The sequence below is a fragment of the Geotrypetes seraphini genome, chromosome 1, assembly GCF_902459505.1.
Source record: "Geotrypetes seraphini chromosome 1, aGeoSer1.1, whole genome shotgun sequence".
Taxonomy (NCBI): Eukaryota; Metazoa; Chordata; class Amphibia; order Gymnophiona; family Dermophiidae; genus Geotrypetes; species Geotrypetes seraphini.
The window spans coordinates 408,847,003-408,870,128 of NC_047084.1; the positions used below are offsets into that span (position 1 = coordinate 408,847,003).

A 23,126-nucleotide genomic window follows, 5' to 3' on the forward strand; every position below is an offset into this window, starting at 1 on the left:
CCAGTTCCATCATCTGCCCTCTTCTCTCTCCCCAGTTCCATCATCTGCCCCTTCTTCCCTCTTCCATCATCTGCCCCTTCTCTCTCTTTCCCCCCACTTCCATCAGCATCTGCCCCCTTTCGCTCCCTACAACCCAATTCCATGCAGTATCTTTCCCCCTTATGTCTCTTTCCCTGCAATTCCTTCAGCATCTGCCCCTTTCTCTCCCTCCACCACGCATCCATACCACCCTGACCCCCCTTTGTCACCCTTTACCATGTTTCCATAGCACCCTGACCCCCCTTTGTCACCCTTTACCATGTTTCCATAGCACCCCGACCTCCCTTTGTCACCCTTCACCATGTTTCCATAGCACCCTGACCCCCTTTGTCACCCTTTACCATGTTTCCATAGCACCCTGACCCCCCTTATCACCCTCCACACCCTTTTATGCCACCCTGACTTCCTTTCTTTCTCTATCCCAAAGATCCCGCGATGACTACTTCTGCTCCTATGGAAGAGGTAAGTGACGTCGGAGGGGGCTGGGTCAGCAGACGCAGTTAATTGCGACAAAATCCCGCGATGACTGCGGCTGCCGGTTCCCCCCCCCCAACGTCACTTGCCTCTTCCCAGTCATCGCGGGACCTTCTTCACTTTATCGCGGCTGCCAACTCTGCTCTAAGTAGGGCAGCCGCGCTGAAGTGCCAATTGAAGCAGCGCAGGAGGTTCTGGATCCGGCTGGCTGTGCACCCCCTTGGAGCGTGCACCCGGGGCGGTCCTCCCCCCCTTTGGTACGCCACTGGAGCTGAGATATGTTTTTAAAACAGAAGATAAGCAGAGTGAAGCCAGGAGATAGTTTCATAGTCTCTAGACCAGGCATAACCAGAGAAAATGTTGGAAGATGAAGAACATAAGAGTTGCTATACTGGGACAGATTGAAGGTCCATCAAGCCCAGTATCCTGTTTCCAGCCGTAGCTAACTCAGGTCACAAGTACCTGGCAAGATCCCAAGGAAAAAAACAGATTTTATGCTGCTTATTCTTGGTGCGACAAGATGATAAAGGAACAGATAAGATGAATGTTAAGAGGTGATAGTAACAAGACATTGTACGGTAAGAAAGAGATGGAGGAAAAGAGCTAATTAAACTCATGTCAAACTTCTGGGTTTAAGGGGAAAAGAGTAAATTACAAATGAAGGAGACTAAACACAAGCAAAGTAGATGTTAAGTCTGGTAGAGCTTAAATTTTTAAAGTAATGGCTGAATATTCTTTCAGAAAGCCAAGAATGGCGGTGATCCGATAATGAACAGATTCTTTAAGAAAGGATAAGGAGAGCTGGCATCAGCGTAATGCTGGTAAGAACAAACAAGAAGAACATACATACAATGAAGAAATGGCTGAAACCCAAATACTGAGAATACTGTAATGCACTGTATAAGGGTATTTGTCAAAAAGATATCTGTCGCCTAAAATTGATACAAAATACTACCATAAAAATTATCACAAACAGGAAAAAATTTTATCATGTCACTTCCCTATTAAAAAATGCTCACTGGCTACCAATTCCACACCGTATCATATATAAAATAGCTATCTTCTCTTTCAAGTCTCAAAACACTAAAGAACCGGCCTTTATCCACAAACTTCTTATTCCACATGAACCTACAAGATCCTAAGATCCTCCTCTCAGCATCTTCTTCATACACCATCCTTGAAAATCATTAGCATACGTCGGGCCACCTCATTCGCAACTATGGCCCCTACGATATGGAATTCCAAATCACTTTATATCAGGGCAGAAAAATTTTTTGACAAATTTAAGGGAAATCTAAAGACTTACCTCTTCCAGGATGCATATGACTGTTAAACAGACTTGGATACAGCCAGAGTTGTTCAATAATCTTTATTCCCTAGCTTCCCTATTGTCTTTTACCTTTTATATATTCCTTACTTTTAATTTGTAGTTCTCCCAACTTTCCTATTGTTTTACATTGGTCAAGTATTGTTTAGTGGGTATTTACATAGTAACATAGTAGATGAAGCAGATAAAGACCCGAAAGGTCCATCCAGTCTGCCCAACCTGATTCAATTTAAATTTATTTGTTTATTGTCTCCCCTTTTTAATACAAATTGTAAAATGCTTAGAAGTCTTGATTTGCATTTTATCAAAATTTTAATAAGCTTGAAACTAACAGAGATGTGAATATTCAAACTCGGCGTGGGAGCTTGCTCTGCCTATTCTCAAATTCATACCAGCTCTTCTCTCGTACAACTAATTCTTGGCATGGGAGCTTGCTCTGCCCATTCTCACACGTCAGCACCAAGCTTTTTTAAACTTGCGCCTAATGGCGCGCAGAGTGCACAACCTTTGCACGGCACATTTGCGTTCATTTTTACAACTCCAAAGTTCTTACTGGGACTTGAATGACCTTGACTATTCTTCCAAATGGTAATTTTATCTTTTATCAACATGTATCTTTTAAAAGTTATATTAACCTGTTCAATCTTAAATCAGAGAAATTAGTTTGTTGCCATTGGAGCTATTACCAATCTATGGTTTTCCCCAAAGATCTTCTAATTTAAATTATGCCTTACAAGCAAGCATTGAACACACAGCTACAAACATCTTTCAGACTATCGGGATACACATGAATAGTCACAGGCAACCAAGACATCCATAAAGAAATAGGGAGTTAAAACAGATTCCTCTATCCAATTTTGAAATTTCTTCTTCAACTAGAGCTTGTACCATTCAGTGTGCTTATTTTAATGTTCGATCCGTCAGAAATAAAGCGACTTTCATAAGAGACTGGATCTCGGCCAAACAGTTATCGTGCCTTTTTATAACAGAACATGGCTGTTACCTAACGATGACCCAATTATAGCAGATTTGCTCCCAGTGGGTCATAAAATTATCCCTTTATGTCTGGAGGAAAAGAGGGGGGGGGGGAGGGCTATCTGCAATTTTAAAAGAAGATCTTGAATTACTATTCAAAACTTAAAATCTACAAAGTACTTAGAAATAATATCATGTAAATTAAGTAGAGGTGATTTGAGAGAATCTCTTTCCTGCATTCTATTCTATATCCCACCTAGGAGTTGGGCCAAGGCTAAAGATGAATTCTATGAGTTTATTTTATACAACTCTATAACTACTTCACATAGTCTCCTTTTAGGGGACTATAACTACTTCACATAGTCTCCTTTTAGGGGACATTAACTTACACTTAGAGATAGAAGATGATACTGAGGTGAGAGTTAAAAACTTTTCTTTCCTCCCTGGATTATGGTATTTTAGTATTCTCTCAAACCCATGATAAAGGCCATCATCTGGACCTGGTTTCTCTGTCTTCAAGGAGTGAATTTTCTCCTGTTATTTCTTTGAAGAACGAGATCTGGTGCCCAACTATTTGATCCGATCATTATAATATGTTTCAATTCATCCTGGTTATTATCCCACGCTACATTAAAACAAGAAGTTAGTATTAGAACTTTTACCCAATCCCAGTGAATTTTGGAGATGTTTTGAAACATCCTTGGCGATGGATGATATCGCGGAATTTTTAGATAATTGGAATAATACCAATACTCAAATTCTTGATGAGATAGTCCCAAAACATTCTATTAAAAAACGATCAGGCAAATCGAAGGATTTATGAAACAAGATGTTTAATTTGGCGTGTAGAAAGAAGATGGATAAAAACCAAAGCAAATTTGGATCATGAGAAATGGCGTAATGAAGTCCGACAATACAAATTTTTACTTAAGGAAAAAAGGAAAGCCTACTATTCCGCACGTGGTAATTTCTGTTACCAATACAAGAAAATTATTCAAACTGGTCTCAGATATTTTTGATGCGTCTCGATTTACACATAGTTCCTAGATCAAATGAACTGGCTAATTATTTCAGTTCAAAAGTTAAATCTTTACGATCATCTTGCATCCCTCATGAACATCTATCTATTCTAGATTCTTATCGGGAAAATGAAGGTTCTCATGCTGACCTTAGCTGGATGTCATTTCATAAACCAGATTGGAATCAATTTGTAAAGATGTATAATAAATATGTAAAATCCTACTGCACTTTGGATCACTTTTCACTGAATATCATGAAAGCAGCACCCTTAAGTTTTAAAATGGAACTATTCAATTGGTTGATTTATCTTCTAGATTCTGGACAATTTCCACTAAATGGAAGTTCTATTACCATTACTCCAATTGTTAAGAATTCCAAAGCATCTTGACTTTGATGCTATTGGTCTGTAATTAGAGACCAATGCCATTTTTCACAAAAATTTTGGATGGGCTAGTTCAATTACAGTTTCCAAATTTCTTGGATAATCGCTCTCTGTTACATGACTCTCAATCAGTACAGCACTGAAACAGTACTTGTGGCAGTCTTTAATTTTTTACATCATTTATTTAGTAAAGGCAGCAATGCCCTTATCCTCCAATTTGATTTGAGTTGTGCCTTTTGTCAGCCTAGAGGCCTATGGGAAATTATATCAATCTGACTCTGGCATGGGAAGGCAGATAGACCCTTAGTTCAGGGAAACTGTTTTAAGTATCCCTGATATGTTTTAAGTTTCCCTGATTGAATCATGACTAGCTAAAAGGTGTTAATGTCTGATTAAGAGGGTGCTTAGGACAATGGCCTGCTTGAATGGGACAAAGAAGCCAGAGGCTAATCCCATCACCATGCTTGCAGGTATCTCACCCTCCTTAGCAATTAAATTAACCATTGTTTCAAACAGTTTACAAATTCTAAACAGAAAGATACTGGGGCATACAGGTTTCTATATTGAGCCAAGGTATAAAAGCCTGCTCTCTGCAACACACATGGATCTCTCTTTCTATCTAGCTATCTCTTGGCTCTTTGCTTGGCACTCTGGTTCTGTCTTGGCTCTCCCTCTCTCTGTCTATCCTTCCCTTTATCTATGGAACACGAAGCTTAGACCATCCCCCTTTTCTCTCTCTCTGGCTCTTCCTAGAACTGCAAGCTTCTATGTCCCTCTTTGCCTCTGAACTCTGTAAGGCAGGGAAACTGCTATGCTCTCTATTTAATTGTAATGCTTAATTGTAATGATTATAAATATTGCTTTTCTGTAAGACTTTCTATAATATATTCTTTATGCAAACACCTCTGGCTATGCCTTCTTTATTCTACTTTCTGGTGAGTCATCTGTGAGGGAACTGAACCTGGGACCTGGCGTCTGTCAGTGCGCATTTCACTTAACCCCTATCACCATACTTTTGGGGGGGGGGGGGGCACTAACTGAAACTGACACCTTCGACTTGGTAATCATTCCAAATTGTTGGAATGCTGAGATGCATTTGGGATTCAAGATAAGGTGTAAGCCTGGTTCCAAGGGTTCCTGACTTCTCATTCTTACTGTGTTCATATAGATAACACCTGTTCTTCTAACTGGAAAAATCCTTGTGGTGTCCCGCAGGGTTCGCCACTCTCCCCACTTTTATTTAATGTTTATCTCTCCTCACTGGGAAATAGTCTAAAAAAATTGGGCATGAAACTTTTTAGTTATGCTGATAACATTACAGTTATAATTCCATTTCCTTCCTTACTTTCCAACATTACTTATACAATTACTGAATGATTGAATTAATTGAAGGTTGTATGTTAGAATTCAGATTAAAACTGAATTCAGGAAAAACAAAATTCTTTTTTGCTTCGCTCCATCAAAATTCTTATGAGGACACTATTACATAAGAACATAAGAATTGCCGCTGCTGGGTCAGACCAGTGGTCCATCATGCCCAGCAGTCTGCTCCCACGGCGGCCCTTAGATCAAAGACCAGTGCCCTAACTGAGTCTAGCCTCACCTGTGTATGTTCTGGTTTAGTAGGAACTTATCTAACTTTGTCTTGAATCCCTGGAGGGTGTTTTCCCCTATAACAGCTTCCGGAAGAGCGTTCCAGTTTTCCACCACTCTCTGGGTAAAGAAGAACTTCCTTTATCTACTAAGTCTATTCCCTTCATTATCTTGAATGTTTCGATCATGTCCCCTCTGTCTCCTCTTTTCAAGGGAGAAGAGGCCCAGTTTCTCTACTCTGTACGACAACTCCTCCAGCCCCTTAACCATTTTAGTTGCTCTTCTCTGGACCATTTTGAGTAGAACTATGTCCTTTTTCAAGTACGCCAACCAGTGCTGCATGCAGTATTCCAGGTGGGGCCGTACCATGGCCCAGTACAGCAGCAAGATAACCTTCTCTGATCTGTTTGTGATCCCCTTCTTAATCATTCCTAGCATTCTGTTCGCCCTTTTCGCCGCTGCCACACATTGCGCGGATGGCTTCATCAACTTGTCAACCAGTACTCCCAAGTCTCTTTCCTGGGGGGTCTCTCCGAGTACTGCATCGGACATCCTGTACTCATGTATAAGATTTATGTTACCGACATGCATCACCTTACACTTATCCACGTTGAACCTCATTTGCCATGTCGCAGCCCATTTCTCAAACGTGTTTGTCACGTTGCAGGTCTTCGCAATCCTTCTGTGTCTTCACTACTCTGAATAACTTCGTATTGTCTGCAAATTTAATCACTTTGCTCATCGTACCAATCAGCGTTTATAAATATGTTGAAGAGCACAGGCCCAAGCACCTAACCCTGTGGCACTCCACTCGTGACGCTTTTCTAGTCCGAGTATTGTCCATTTACCCCCACTCTTTTGTGTCCTATCCACCAACCAGTTTTTAATCCACGTGAGTATTTCACCCTCATTCCATGGCTCGCAATTTTTCAAAGTAGTTGTTCATGTGGGACCTTGTCGAATGCCTTCTAAAAATCTAGATATACAATGTCGACCGGGTCACCCTTGTCTATCCGCCTATTAACTCCCTTGAAGAAGTGCTGCAAGTTCGTCAAGCAAGATCATCCTTTGCTGAAGCCATGTTGGCTGGTCCTCAACAGATTGTGTCCATCAAGGTGGTCAATAATGCGGTCCTTTATCAGCGCCTCTACCATCTTTCCCGGTACTGAGGCCAGTTTGTTCTTCGATTTAAAATATTGGGATTCACATTGGATCAGAATTTAACTATGCAGAAACAAGTTGATACAGTAATCCGCAAGGCTTTCCACACTTTATGGAACTTGCGGACAGTTAGAACTTACTTTGATATCACTGCATTTAAGCTGCTGATCCAGTCATTGGTATTGGGACACCTAGATTACTGTAATATAGTTTATCTTGCAGGGGTAAAAAAGAATATTCCCAGATTATGACTTATACAGAACACAGTGGTGAGACTAATTTTTGGTCTGAAAAAATATGATCATGTATCCCCTTTTTATCACAAATTACATTGGCTACCTATGGAGACTCTAATCATTTTCAAATCTGGTTGCATTTATTACAGTCTTAACCGCTCAAGCACCCTCATACCTGTTGGAAGTATTCTCATTTTTTAACCCAAAAAACTCCTGCATTGTTCATGCTCTTTTCGTTTACCGTTCAGTGAAGGGATATAAGTTTAAAAGATATCATGAAAGTACATTGTCTTACTAGGCTGTCCTCTGGGATAAAGACTTTAAACAATTATTCTTTCTATCCATGTCATATTTGGACTTTAGAAGGCATTTGAAGGCTTATTTGTTTTCTAGATTTTTGGGTAATTAATTTTTTCAGATTTTCATGTATGACTTAGACTAATTTTTTGTAAATCGCATCGATCCTCACGGTTATGCGGTCTATAAGTTGATTTTATGTTTTTATGTTAAGATGCAAGTCTGTTTTAGAAACCCTGAAGGAACCTGAAGGGAGATTTGGTAATGTTTTGGTCACTACAAAAACTGTGTAATAGTAATAAAATGCCATGCCCCTCCCCCAGGCTTACCTTAAGGTCTGAAGGTGAGTCAGGGCAGGACCAATCCTTCTATTCTGCCTGTGCAGTCTTGCTGTTGAAAATGGCTGCTGCAAGTTCCTGCGGCAACCTAGCGACACTGCTGCAGGAATTCGCAGCAGACATTTTTAACAGCGAAACTTCACGGGCAGGAGCATAGGAGGATTGGTCCTGCCCCAACTCACCTCTGGACTTTTAGCATTGGGGAGGGCCTCTGCTGGTTCTTGAAGGGGGAACACAGGGCATGATGCTTGCACAGCTGGCTGGGACAGGACCTGACACCTCATCTTGAGGGGAGGGATTGCTCCTGTTCCAGCTCACTGGTGAGAGGCCAGCACTGGGTCCAAGAGGGGGAGACTGGAATATGAACCGAGACCCCATTTTTGGGCCATTGTTTTGGCTCAAAAATCTGTTTATATTCAGGAATATATGGTAATGGGATTTGAAGAAATTCATAGAATTTCCTACCTGGGCAGTCTGGTGGTCTAGGGTCTTTCTCCAAAGGAGGGCTCATATAGCTTGCAGTATCAGCTTCAAGACATCTCTTTGAACAGAATTTAAAACTGGATGATGAATATTTCTTTAAAAAAATTGAGATAAAAGCTTGATTGTGGGGATAATTTTATGAGGGTTTTTTGTTTTTTTTTAGCTTAGTGTCCCTGTTTGATGAAATCTGTTTGGACTGAAATCATTTTAACCCTTTCCTTATTCCACTTCCCTTTAATATTGTGCCAGTAGATAGTCATTCTTATTTTTCTCATCATAATATTGTGCTATTGAGTGGAACAGGGAAATACAGTTTCCTAAGAAAAGATCGAATTGTATCTAAATGATGAAGGAGGAAGACAAGTACATTAGCTCTCTGTGCAATATGCCTAGTTGATTTTGTGGGTTTGTACACCCCAGTAGCAAAATTAAATATTGCTTCCTTATAGTATTCTCAAATGCATCCCATCAATTTGCAGTAAAGGTTTCTATCAGTTCATACTATTGCAAATATTCTTTGTCCTCTATCATATCAAGAAAGTTAGGCTACACTAAAAGGCTGGCATTGAATCACCAGTGACAAGACTGTTTTAAGGGATCACGGAGGGCAAAGGAGAGATAGCCATGTTATCAGAGCGAACAATCAAGCCAATATATTCAGTAGCTGGCAGTCAGTGTGTGGTGTTTTATTTTTTTTAAACAATGACTGTCACTGGCTAAGTTAGCCACTGATATTGAATGCCAGGCTATGTCAAGCACCAACATTGAATATTTGGTGCTAATCACATTGGTTCTGGCTGAAACCACAAGAGAGTATGTGGACACAAGTCAATATTCAGCTAGGGTCTGCATAAGACATTTATGCGGTCCATGACTGAATATCAACTGGCACCCACATAACCCTCAATATGGTCCTTTAGCCTCTCTGATCTCTCTTTCACCACCTCTCCTCCCCTCAGAATAGTCCATTTTCTTCCAATCTCCCTCTCCCTAGCCTGCAACATCAAGACTGCCTCCCCTGGGCCTACCTCAGATCTCTGGTGATCCATTGAGGGCAGGAATGAACACCACTCTCTCCTTCCTCTAGTTGCAGGGGTGTCAAATGTTGCCTCAGTCCAGTCGGGTTTTCAGGAATTCCCCAATGAATATGCATGAGATAAAATGTGGGCTACTGCCACTTATTATTTATATAGCGCTGAAAAACGTACACAGTGCTGTACATTTTGACATTTATAGATGGTTCCTTCTCGGAAGAGCTTACAATCTAACTTGGACAGACAGACGTGACATATAGGGTTGGGGATGCAGAACCCAAGGTGAGAGGAATTAGGAGTTATATAGGCACCAGGTCAAACATAATGTATAGCATATCTGGTAATGATGGCAGGTGCTCAAGCAAATGGGACAGGAGATGAACAATAACCTAACTACCTATCACATACATTTAAATCTGTGACCTGGCAGCCTTCCACAACCACCCAGAGGAAGACCACAGCGGGCTTTAATGTTGTACTCCTAAATGTAATGGAACTTTGGTGATGCAACCAGATAACAGACAGTGTTTTTCTTGTCTTAAGTGGTAGAAAGGTCCACACTGATACATCATGTTCTATTATTGGTTGATCACTGTCTTAAGGAAAAAGGAACAGTCTCTACAGGAGCAACCAAGCAAAAAAAGGAGTTCCAAAGATGCTTCAACCCCTGACCCAGGCTTGGTTGAGCCAAAACACAGACCGTATTGGGTCTTTTTGAGATTTGGTCATTTTGTTTAATACCAATAAAGACTTAGGTCAAGTTCTTTAATAATAATAACTTTATTTTTTTATACCGCCATAGTCAAAATGACTTCTAGGTGGTTCACATAGAAAGAAGGCTGGACAATCAGCGAATTACAGAATGCATGAAGAAAGATGTTACATAATAGATTGGAGAAACATGGGAAAGAATACATGAGAGAGGTCATCTGATTAGGCAAGGAATTTGTCAAATAGAGCGGTTTTAATTGATTTTCGGAATGTATTGTAGGTCTGTCTGGCTTTATTTATGTGGTTTCCCAGCCAGGATTGCTGTCTGTTTGCTTGGAACATAAAGGTTCTGTTTAGGAAGGATTTTTATTTGCAGCCTGTGATCTTTGGGTATGCAAAGATGTTTTTGTTTCTGGTTGTTTGTGTGGGGTTGTGTAGAGTGAAGTGTGTTTGCAGGTAGGAAGGTGCTAGGCCCCAGACTTGCTTGAAACAGATACATGCAAATTTGAACAGTATTCGCGCCTCCACTGGTAGCCAGTGCAATTTTTTGTAATAGGGGCTAATGTGGTCTTTTTTTCTCAGTCCGAAGATCAAGTGAACTGCAATGTTTTGCACTAATCTTAATTTTTGTACTGTTTTTTTGGGGATACCCAGGTAGGTGATGTTGCAGTAATCTAGGGTAGATAGGATCAGTGACTGCACCAGTAATCTAAAGGATGTTGTGTCAAAGTATTTTTTAATAGTCCTTAGCTTCCACAGCGTGTAAAAGCATTTCTTCACCAGTAGGTTTGTGTGGTCAGCCATGGTTAAGTGAATATCTAGAGTGATACCCAGTATTTTTATGGTTTTGGAGATTGGATATTCATGGCTGTTTATTTATAACAATGTTTTCGTTATTTTGTCGTTGGGGCTTGCTAAAAAGACTTAACGGGCTTAAAAAAATAATCAACAATAATGGAGCCAAGATAAGGAAATAATATAAAATAGATTAGAAGGGTTTGAAAGTGCTCAGCTTTCCCACCAATTCTTGGTGGTTGAGTATTCCTTGAAGAAGTCTAACACCTTGAAGGTTTACGCTGCCGTCCCTCTGGGCAGGGAGGGCCGTACGATGGACAAATTTGGTTTGCCGCCTTTATTAGAATTCAATGATGATGAACTGTGTCCTTAACTACAATTTCATCTTCACGTCCTACCTCAGGTTCTGTATAAATGCCCTCCGCTCGTTCTGGGAGGTCGTGCCAGAGCCTCGATGTCAGGAGTTTCGTTTCCTCGAGGAGACCCTCTCCCAACTCCGCCTGTATATGTTTCAGGCCTCTTACGACGCCTTTGAATTGTCCTTTGCGATCGCCATGCGTCTCCTCACTTGGCTCCGGATTATGGATATGGATCCGAATCTACAGAATCGCCTTGCCAATCTCCCGTGTGTGGGTCATGAGCTCTTCGATGATTCCATCAAAGCGGGCACGAAGCGCCTTTCGGACCACGAGCTGTCCTTGCGTCTCTGGTGAAACTTAAACCTAAGGCCCCTCCGGCTCTTCCATATAAAATCCCTCTCCGGAGGTATCCACAAAAATCCACTCCTGCTTTCTCTAGGCCTCTTTCGAAACGGCCCCTGCAGCAGCAGCAACGTCAACCTAAGACTCAGCCGCCGGCCCCGGCGAAGACCAGGCCGTCCTTTTGACAATTCCAGTCTGAGCCTTCGGGCTCCCTTCCTCCTGGAGCCTTCCCCCCTCCCCATCGGGGGGACATCTCCATCATTTCTATACCCAGTGGGAGAGTCTTAAAACCGACAGTTGGATCCTGTCTATCATCCGGGAGGGGTGCTCCCTCCACTTCAGTCGTGTACCCCCAGACTTGCCTCCAAGAAAGTTTCCTTCTGCTCAGTCTCAGCTTCCCCTCCTCCTACAGGAAGCTCAGGCTCTTCTTCGCCTTCGGGCAGTCGAGGAGGTTTCCCCGGAACAGTGGAACTCGGGATTTTATTCCTGGTACTTTCTGGTACCCAAGAAGACGGGGGATCTGCGTCCAATCCTGGACCTCCGTGCTCTGAAAAAGTTTCTGGTCTGGGAACGATTCAGAATGCTCACCCTTCCCATGTTGTATCCCCTCTTGGACAAGGGGGACTGGCTGTGCTCACTGGACCTCAAGGAGGCGTACACGCACATTCCAATACACCCGGCCTCTTGATGGTATTTGAGATTCAGGGTGGAGAATCTCCATCTCTTGTATCGTGTTCTTCCCGAGGGTTTTCACGAAATGTATGGTTGTGGCAGCTGCGGCCCTGCACCTCCGCGGCCTGCAGGTGTTTCCCTACCTCGACGACTGGTTAATCAAAGCGTCTTCTCGCAACGAAGTTCTGCGAGCGACAAGTCAGACCATCTTGCTCCTTCAAAGTCTCGGCTTCGAGGTGAACTTTCCCAAGTCTCACCTCTGCCCGATCCAGTCTCTCGAATTCATCAGAGCAGTCCTGGACATGGTTCGTCTCCGCTCCTTCTTGCCTCGCCCTTGTCAGGAGGCCCTAATCTGTTTGTGCCGAAGGGTGACCCATCTGCACTCGGCGCTGGCTCGGCTCATGATGGACCTCCTAGGTCACATGGCCTCCACAGTTCACGTGACTCCTTTTGCCAGACTTCACCTCCGTGTTCCTCAATGGACTCTGGCGTCCCAATGGAACCAGGATTGGGATCCTGTTTCTCGACTCATTGTCGTGACTCTTTTGTTGAAGCAGTCTCTCCGTTGGTGGATGCTCTCGTCCAATCTTTCCAGAGGTTTTCTGTTTCATGCTCCTCCTCCGCAGAAGGTCCTAACGATGGACTCGTCGACCTATGCTTGGGGGGCTCATCTGGACAGTCTTCGCACTCAGGCTCTTTGGTCCAGTGCTGACCGCCTTTGTCACATCAATCTGCTGGAGCTTTGAGCGATTTTCCTCGCTCTGAAATCTTTTTGTCTTCTGCTTCGCGACTGGGTGGTGCTGGTCCGCACGGACAACCAGGTCGCCATGTATTATATCAACAAACAAGGGGGCACGGGGTCTCTGTCCCTGTGCCAAGAGGCAATGCGGCTCTGGGATTAGGCCATCCGCCGCAACATATTCCTTCAAGCGGTCTACATTCAGGGCTAGCACAATTGTCTGGCGGACAAGTTGAGTCGTCTTCTGCAGCCTCATGAATGGTCCATCCATTTCTTGACCCTGCATCAGGTGTTTGCTCGTTGGGGGACTCCGGACGTCAATTTGTTAGCGTCCCCCCTCAATCACAAGTTGCCCCGCTTCTGCTCCAGAGTTTACACCCCTCTCAGGCTTGAGGTGGATGCCTTTCTGCTGGATTGGACGGACCTGTTTCTGTATGCGTTACCTCCATTCCCTCTGATTCTGATAGCTCCTCGGTGGCCCCGACAGCCGTGGTTCTCCCTTCTGTTGCAACTCAGTTCCAGGGAGCCTCTTCTTCTGCCTGTTTTTCCTTCTCTGCTTACGCAGAGTCGGGGTTCTCTACTTCATCCCAACCTACAGTCTCTGCACATAACGGCTTGGTTCTTCGAGACTTAATGCCTGCATTCCAGTTCTTCCAGCCTGTGCTGAACGTCCTGGAGGTGTCTCGGAAGGAGTCCACTCACCAATGTTAACATCAGAAGTGGACCCACTTTTCTACCTGATGTGCTACTCGGCAGCAGGAGCCGCTATCTGCCTCCTTTTCTGCTGTCCTGGATTATCTGTTACACTTGTCTGGCGCTGGACTCAAGTCCTCTTCGGTTCGAGTTCACCTTAGTGCTATTGCTGCTTTTCATCAGCTGATTGAAGGGAAGCCTATCTGTGTTCATCCTGTGGTTTCCCGCTTCATGAAAGGCCTTTTCCACGTTCGTCCGCCCCTTAAACCTCCTCCGGTGGTTTGGGATCTTAACGTGGTCCTTGCTCAATTGATGAAACCTCCGTTCGAGCCGCTAGCGCGGGCTCACTTGAAATATCTTACTTGGAAGGTTGTGTTTCTTATTGCTTTCACTTCTGCCCGTCGGGTCAGTGAGCTTCAGGCCTTGGTAGCGGACCCACCTTTCACTGTCTTCCATCATGATAAGGTGGTTCTCTGTACTCATCCTAAGTTCTTGCCTAAGGTGGTTTCTGATTTTCACATTAACCAATCCATTGTTCTCCCTGTGTTTTTTCCGAAGCCCCATTCTCACCCTGGAGAAGTGGCTCTGCATTCTCTTGATTGTAAGCGTGCGCTGGCCTTCTACTTGAAGCGCACCACTCCTCATCGTTCTGCTCCCCAGCTGTTCCTCTCTTTTGATCCTAATCGTTTGGGTCGCTGTTTCTAAGCGGACCATTTCTAACTGGTTGGCCGCTTGTATCTCCCTGCTGGGTCGAGTCACAGGCCACAAGGTCAGAGCGATGGCGGCGTCTGTTGCTTTCCTCCGCTCAACTCCAATTGAGGAAATCTGTAAGGCTGCCACTTGATCCTTGGTTCATACCTTCACCTCGCACTACTGTCTGGATGCTTTCTCCAGGCGTGATGGCCATTTTGGCCAGTCAGTTTAGCAAAATCTGTTCTCCTAAATTGCCAACTCTCCCTCCATCTCATTCTGGTTAGCTTGGAGGTCTCCCACATGTAGAGAATATGCTGCCTGCTTGTCCTGGGATAAAGCACAGTTACTTACCGTAACAGGTGTTATCCAGGGACAGCAGGCAGATATTCTCGCAACCCACCCACCTCCCCATGGTTGGCTTCTTTGCTAGCTATCTGAACTGAGGACACGCTGAGGAGATGCATGCCCTAGGTCGGGCGGGAGGGGCCCTCGCGCATGCGCGGTCCAATCGCAAGCTTGAAGTTCTTCAAGCAAGTCTGCTTGCAAAAACGTCCACTAGGGGGCTCTGTCGTTGACGTCACCCACATGTAGAGAATATCTGCCTGCTGTCCCTGGATAACTCCTGTTACGGTAAGTAACTGTGCTTTCAGGGTTTCTGGGGCCTCCTCCAAAACCCCTTCCTTGAATTTATTAAACTTCAGGAGAGCCCCACGGCCGTTTTTGGTGCAGAATCGCTGGTGGTGGCCATCTTGGATTTTAAATGATCTTTTTTCTCTGATGTCTCTATCTGCCTTAAAACCCCTCGATTTGGTTCAAAATCAACTGGGATGGATTTCTCAGGCTGTTCTGCCCCTATATCGTGTCAGTTTTGAGCTGGGTGGTCGGCCGAGGAGTGTCTGTATATTGTGTGCTGCAGAGTGTGTAAGGAAGGGTTGGATAAAAGATGAGGTTTTGTCTGGTGTCATTAGATGTCTCAGGGGCTTTTGACTCTGTAAATTTTGATTTGTTATTAAAGAAATTGCAAGGATTGGGATAATGTGATAAAGTACTTGAATGGTTCTCTTATTTGTGCAGAATATCTTTTCAAGTGAAGAGTGGTGGTATTTCCAAATTACAAACAGTTAAGAGAGGGGTACTGCAGGGATCAGCCTTATGAGCTTTATTATTTAATATCTATATGGCAGGGATAGGCACAGTTTTTCAGGGCTTACAGGTACTGTACAGATTGTATACTGATGATATTTTGGGTTTTTTCCTTGTGGTTAAGGAAGATGAAGAAATCTGAAAGAGTTTGAATTTTTATATGGAGAAAATTGTACTTTAGATGAGTATTCATGATTTGCAGCTGAATGTTAATAAAACAGAGGTGTTACTAGGAAATGATAAAGAAGGATGAGATCTAATTTAATCTGGAGTGTGAGACTGTTTGGAAGTCAGTTACCAATAAAAAAGGAGCTGTTGGTTTTAGGAGTTTGGTTAGACTCTGCACTGACAATGGGATTCCAAATTTTGAAGACAATACAGATGGGATATGCACAGTTGCATATGCTGTACTGGTTGAAGCCAATGTTAGTACCTTATGATTTTCAGACTGTGGTGCAACCAATGATATTAGGTAGATTAGACTACTGTAATGCACTGTATTTGGGGTTGGTGAAAGTTAAGAGCAAGGCGCTACAAGTGTTGATGAATTCAGCTGCTAGAATGATCATGGGTGTATCACAGATGACCCATATTATGCCGGTTTTGAAACAGCTCCATTGGCTTCCTATACAGCAAAGGGTACAATATAAAGTACTATCGATTGTTCAGCGAGTACTATATGATAAAGCGTCAGTATGTTTTCAAGACATGTTATAATTGTATCGTCCAAGAAAGGTATTAAGATCAGAAAATGCTATAAAATTACCTAGAAAGAGAAGCATATAGTGCATGCAAGAACAGTTAGAAGTTCTGTTTTCAGTTGCAGGTGTGAAATCTTGGAACACACTGCCAGGTCAGTTACATTTGTGTAGGTCCAGAGATATTTTTAAGAAGCTTTTGAAGACGCAGCTTTTTGTTTATGTGAAATGATTACGTATGATTGATGGTTGAATGGGATTTGTGATAAAGCAGTAGATATGTTTGTTTTATCTTTGATATTTTGTGAATAGGTAGGAAAATGGCCAGCAATGTATGCAAACTGCTTAGATTTGTAAGCAATATATACATTTTTGAAATAAATAATTAAACATTAGCTGTGATGCTCTAGGAGAGTCCATAGCAGCAGCATGGAGAGAAAGGTTGCATGCTTTATCCCAGGACAAGCAGGCAGCATATTCTTGACTGATGGGTGACGGCACCGACGGAGCCCCGGTACGGACAATTTTAGAGTGATTGCACTCTAAGAACTTGGAAAGTTCTAGCAGGCCGCCCCACGCATGCGCGAGTGCTTTCCCGCCCGACGGAGGTGCGCGGTCCCCAGTTAGTTTCTTAGTTTCCGCGGAGCTAAGAAGACGCACGTTTCAACGGCTGTTGAAAACTTTTGTTCCTTATCGCCTTCCCGCTCGCGTAAACTTGTTCGGAAATATTATTTCCTTCTTTTGCTTTCTTTTCTTTGTTTAAAAAAAAAAATAATAATAATTTTGTTTTCTTTTTCATTTTTTCGGTTTCGCCCCGGCGGGGCCTGTTGCCACCATCGAGGCCTCGGCCTTCGATTTGGCAGAAGCCGTTTTTACCTTCATGCCCCCTCAACCCGGGTTTAAGAAGTGCCAGCGGTGCGCTCGACCAATTTCACTCACAGACCCGCATAACTGGTGTCTGCAGTGTCTTGGTCCTGAACACCGAGCGTCCACCTGCACCCGCTGTGCGACTTTAAAAAAGAGAACTCTAAAAAACCGCCAGATCCAACAGCGATTGCTATTTGGCGCCGAGATGTCTGATTCCGCACCACCGGCACCGACATCGGCCCCATCTCAGTCGGCACCTACTTCGTCGACACCGCGCGATACCGCGCCGGCATCGCATCCCACAGGTAAGCCGGCTAAGAAGCCTTCCCCGTTGGAGCGTCCTCCGGTCTCAGTAGCAGCAAGTCCAGTCCTGCCGACCTCGAGGCGCCCATGAAAGCGCTCCGCCCCTATTGAGGTGAGCCCCTCGACATCGGGTTCCTCATCCTCGGGGCGTAGAGCGGCACCGCAGGTACCGCAGAAGAAAAAGGCGGTACCGGTGCCTTCGCTGGACGAGCGGATTGCTGCTGTCCTGCAAGTGCAACTTAAGGAGCAGTTACAACAACTCCTTCCCGCACTTTTGACACCGAGCCTTCCAGTCCCGGTCCGGTCTGAGCCACCGGTACCGACAGTGGAGGGCCCTCTTTTATCGGCATCCACTTTGTCGGTACCGGTCCACACTGCTTCATCGACTTCGATGCCAATCTTAGCACCGGAACCGAGAGCTCAACACCAGGCGGTCCAGACTTCGGTGCCGACGCAGCATGTAACATCTTCCGGTACCGTGTCTATGAGGTCGGGTAAGTCGATGCGCAAATCCCGACACCTGGAATCCTCCACTCCAGAGTCTCGAGACCGTAGCTCTCATATTAGGGACCCTGATTTGTGGGGTGACTCCGAAGAGCCTTTTCTGTCTGAGGGTGAGTGTTCCTCTGATGAAGAGGATCAACTTGTTGCAGATCCCTCTTCTAAACAGGATTCCACATCCTTTACCTCTTTCTTAAAAGAGATGTGTGAATCTCTTTCTATTCCCTTGGAGGCTGAGTCTAAGAAATTCAAGGCATTCCTTGATGCTCTGGACTTTGACCAGCCTCCAAGGGAATTTCTCAAACTTCTTCTCCATGACATCTTACGGGAGACCTTTTATAAAAATCTGGAGACTCCCCTGACTGTATCAGGAGCTCCTCGTAAATTGGACTCCTTGTACAAAGTTATCCCCATTCCTGGTTTTGACAAACCTCAGCTCCCGCATGAGTCTCTTTTGGTAGAATCCACTCTTAAGAAATCAGCGGGAGCTAGTGTGTATGCCTCAGTCCCTCCTGGCAGAGAAGGAAAAGCCATGGACAAATTTGGCAAACGTTTATATCAAAATGCCATGTTAGCCAATAGGTCAGGGAATTATGCTTTTCATTTTTCCTTTTATTTAAAGCACCTCATACAAAACATGGCTGCGTTTGAAAAGTATCTCCCTGACCGCAAAAAATCTGCTTTTCATGCCTGTTCTTCCTCTCTTCTCCAGTTACGAAAATTCCTAGTTAGGTCAATTTATGGCACTTTTGAATTGACGTCTAGAGCCACGGCTATGTCTGTTGCCATGCGTCGGTTGGCATGGCTCAGAGTCTCAGAGCTCGATGTAAATCATCAAGACCGCCTAGCAAATGCTCCCTGTTTAGGTGATGAGCTCTTTGGAGAGTCCATGGATTCCACTACACAAAAACTGTCTGCCCATGAGACTTGGTGGGATACTCTCCTGAAGACTAAGAAAAAGACTCCACCTGCTCGGCCTTTACGCCAACAATCCGCCTACCAGCGCCGCTATGCTGCTCGTCCCTTGCCACCGGCTACTCAACAGCCTAGACGTCAGCGCCAACAACAGCGACAACCTGCTAGGCCAGCCCAGCAGCAACAGGTGAAGCCTCCTCCACCACAAAAGTCTACCCAACCCTTTTGACGTGGTTCTCCAAAGCATAGCCAGTATTCCACCATCTACCCATCTCCCTCGACCCATAGGAGGACGTCTTTCTTGTTACATCAGCCGTTGGGAGAACATCACATCGGATCAGTGGGTCCTCAACATCATCCGCCATGGCTACTCTCTCAACTTTCAGACACTTCCTGCACAAAGTCTGCCAAGAGAGTCTGCTTTGAACACCTCTCAGTCTTCTCTCCTTCTTCAGGAGGTTCAATCCCTCCTCCTTCTGAACGCCATAGAGGAAGTTCCTCTAGATCAGAAGGGGAAGGGATTCTACTCCCGTTATTTTCTGGTTCCCAAAAAAACAGGGGATCTCAGACCCATACTAGATCTTCGCGATCTCAACAAATGCTTGGTCAAAGAGAAATTCAAGATGCTTTCTCTGGCAACTCTTTATCCTCTTCTCCATCAAGGCGACTGACTATGCTCCCTTGATCTCAAAGAGGCATACACTCATGTACCCGTCAATCTGGCCTCCAGACAGTACCTCCGCTTCATGATCAATCATTGTCATTACCAATACAAGGTGCTGCCCTTCGGTCTTGCCTCCTCTCCGAGAGTGTTCACCAAATGTCTGATTGTGGTGGCTGCCTTTCTACGTTCCCACCACCTTCAGATGTTTCCTTACCTGGACGATTGGTTGATAAAGACCAATTCATCTCAGACAGTACTCCTGGCCACCAACCAAACCATCCTGTTTCTACAACTTCTGGGGTTCGAGATCAATCTACCCAAGTCTCATCTCATCCCCACTCAGAGACTTCAATTCATTGTAGCGGTGCTGGACACAGTCCTCATGAGAGCGTTCCTGCCGTCCAACTGTCTTCAAACTCTTCAGTCTCTATGTCAGCAGGTGCTTCCACAACGTTCCATCTCTGCCAAGCAAATGATGATACTCTTGGGTCACATGGCCTCCACAGTTCATGTCACACCCTTCGCACGTCTTCACCTGCACATTCCTCAGTGGACCCTAGCTACCCAGTGGTCCCAAGCAACGGATCCTTGCTCACGACACATATCTGTGACATGTTCAAGTTCAAGTTTAATTATTCTTAATGAATCGCCTATTTTAAATCACTAAGCGATGTACAAAACCTTAATACATACAAATTAATACCTAAATACATACAAATTAAATATTAATGACAATTTAAAATGAATTTTGTTAAAGATAAAAAAATTAACATACTAAAGTACATGCGTATAATAAAATGTTAGTTGGGGTAAAAAGACATCATCTCTTCGTCAGTCTCTACAATGGTGGTTGATATCCTCGAATCTCTCCAGAGGTCTTCTGTTCCATCTACCTCCTCATCAACTTATCATCACCACCGACGCCTCCCCTTATGCCTGGGGAGCTCATTTAAACGAGTTCCAAACTCAAGGACTTTGGACAGCCCAGGAAATGAAGCATCACATCAATTTCCTGGAACTCAGAGCAATGTTTTATGCCCTCAAGGCCTTCCAACATCTTCTCTTTCCTCAAGTCCTCCTGCTGTGCACAGACAATCAAGTTGCGATGTACTACATCAACAAGCAGGGTGGGACAGGCTCTCGCCTCTTGTGCCAGGAAGCCCAGAAAATTTGGACTTGGGCCACAGATCACCAACTATTCCTGAAAGCTATCTACATTCAGGGAGAACAGAATTCCTTAGCGGACAAGCTCAGCAGAATTCTCCAACCTCACGAGTGGACACTCGATCCTTTAACTCTACAGTCCTTCTTCGCTCAGTGGGGCACCCCTCAAATAGACCTCTTTGCAGCTCCCCACAATCACCAGCTGCCCCTATTCTGCTCCAGACTCTACTCTCCTCACCGTCTGGCAGCGGATGCATTTCTCCTCGATTGGTCCAATCTGTTCCTGTACGCTTTCCCTCCTCTACCTCTCATGTTAAGAACCTTGTTCAAGCTCAAGAGGGAACGAGCCACCATGATTCTGATTGCTCTACGGTGGCCCAGGCAACATTGGTTTTCCCTTCTACTTCAACTCAGTTCCAGGGAGCCTTTTCTTCTTCCACTGTTTCCTTCTCTGCTTACACAACATCAGGAGACCCTTCTGCATCCCAACCTTCAGTCTCTGCGCCTGACAGCTTGGTTTCTCTCGGGCTGACCTCTCATGATGCTCTTTTGTCTCAGCCCGTTCGTTCCATTCTGGATGCCTCCAGGAAACCGGCCACTCTGCAATGTTACCATCAGAAGTGGACACGGTGTCTTCTTCGTCATCATGATCCCACTTCCCTTGCAGTGGAGACCTTGTTGGATTATCTTCTTTCTTTGTCTGACTCTGGCCTCAAGTCTACTTCCATCAGAGTCCACCTCAGCGCTATTGCTGCTTTTCATGAGCCAGTTCATGGAAAACTTCTCTCGGCTCATCCCTTGGTGTCCAGATTCATGCGGGGTCTTTTCAATGTGAAACCGCCTCTCAAAGCCCCTCCTGTAGTCTGGGATCTTAATGTGGTTCTTTCCGCCTTAATGAAACCTCCATTTGAACCTTTGGCTACCACTCCTTTCAAGTTTCTCACTTGGAAGGTATTTTTCCTTATTGCTCTTACCTCTGCCAGGAGGGTCAGTGAGCTACATGCACTAGTTGCTGATCCACCTTTTACAGTCTTTCATCATGACAAGGTGGTTCTGCGTACACATCCAAAGTTTCTCCCTAAGGTTGTCTCTGAATTCCATTTCAACCAATCTATTGTTCTGCCTGTCTTCTTTCCAAAACCTCACTCTCATTCTGGAGAACAGGCTCTGCATACTTTGGACTGTAAGCGGGCTTTGGCTTACTATTTAGACCGTACTAAGCCCCACAGATCGTCACTCCAACTTTTTCTGTCCTTTGATTCGAATAAATTGGGACGTCCTGTTTCTAAACGTACGCTATCAAATTGGCTTGCAGCGTGCATTTCATTCTGTTATGCTCAGGCCGGACTGACACTGGAAGGTTCTGTCACGGCCCATAGAGTTCGAGCTATGGCAGCATCTGTAGCTTTCCTCCATTCAACTCCTATTGAGGAAATCTGCAAGGCTGCTACTTGGTCCTCAGTTCAGACTTTTACATCGCATTATTGTCTGGATGCTTTTTCCAGACGGGATGGACACTTCGGCCAATCTGTTTTGCAAAATTTGTTTTCCTAATGGCCAACCTTCCCTCCATCCCTCTTTTTGTTAGCTTGGAGGTCACCCATCAGTCAAGAATATGCTGCCTGCTTGTCCTGGGATAAAGCACAGTTACTTACCATAACAGGTGTTATCCAGGGACAGCAGGCAGATATTCTTACGTCCCACCCACCTCCCCGGGTTGGCTTCTTAGCTGGCTTATCCTAACTGGGGACCGCGTGCCTCCGTCGGGCGGGAAAGCACACGCGCGTGCGTGGTGCGGCCTGCTAGAACTTTCCAAGTTCTTAGAGTGCAATCACTCTAAAATTGTCCGTACCGGGGCTCCGTCGGTGCCGTCACCCATCAGTCAAGAATATCTGCCTGCTGTCCCTGGATAACACCTGTTACGGTAAGTAACTGTGCTTTCTGTGACCATGATAATGGGGATTGTGGCCACAGAATATTTGATAAGCACTGGCATAAAACTTTTACCCCAAGCCTTTTGTACCCTATGCTAAACACTTTTTGGGCTTGCAAGCTACTTTTAAAATGACCAAGTCAAAATGATCTACCAACAATAAAATTTTTAAAAAAAACCAACACAAAGCACACCGTACGCAGAGAAAATGTTAATTATCATTACTATTCCGGGGTTTTTTCAAAGAGGTCAAAGCAGTTGACTCTATGCACTTTCACCTCAGTAACAACCATACAAAAATAAACAAATATACCCCCTCCCTTTTTACTAAACCACAATAGCAGTTTTTAGCGCAGGGAGCTGCGCTGAATTCCCAGCACTGCTCTCGACGCTCATAGGCTCCCTGCGCTAAAAACAGCTATTGCGGTTTAGTAAAAGGGGGCCATAGTGCAAAATATAGACAGCAGATATAAATTCAGACACATTTTGATCACTAAATTTAAAATAAAATCATTTTTCCTACCTTTGTTGTCTGGTGATTTCATGAGCCTCTGGTTGCACTTTCTTCTGACTGT

General features: G+C 44.4%; 1 protein-coding gene across 5 annotated transcripts in view; it reads left to right on the forward strand.

Moving 5' to 3' along the window:
* The window catches only part of SLC44A1 (solute carrier family 44 member 1), a 269,831-nt gene that overhangs the window by 94,393 nt on the left and 152,312 nt on the right, over positions 1 to 23,126 (forward strand). The window contains exon 2 of one of the 5 annotated variants that reach the window (XM_033918441.1): positions 1,255 to 1,334. The exons of the other annotated variants lie outside the window; for them this stretch is intronic. Coding sequence (XP_033774332.1) covers positions 1,329 to 1,334 — 6 coding nt within the window. The 5' untranslated portion in view covers positions 1,255 to 1,328. The remainder of the gene's footprint in view (positions 1 to 1,254; positions 1,335 to 23,126) is intronic. 5 annotated transcript variants of the gene reach the window in all.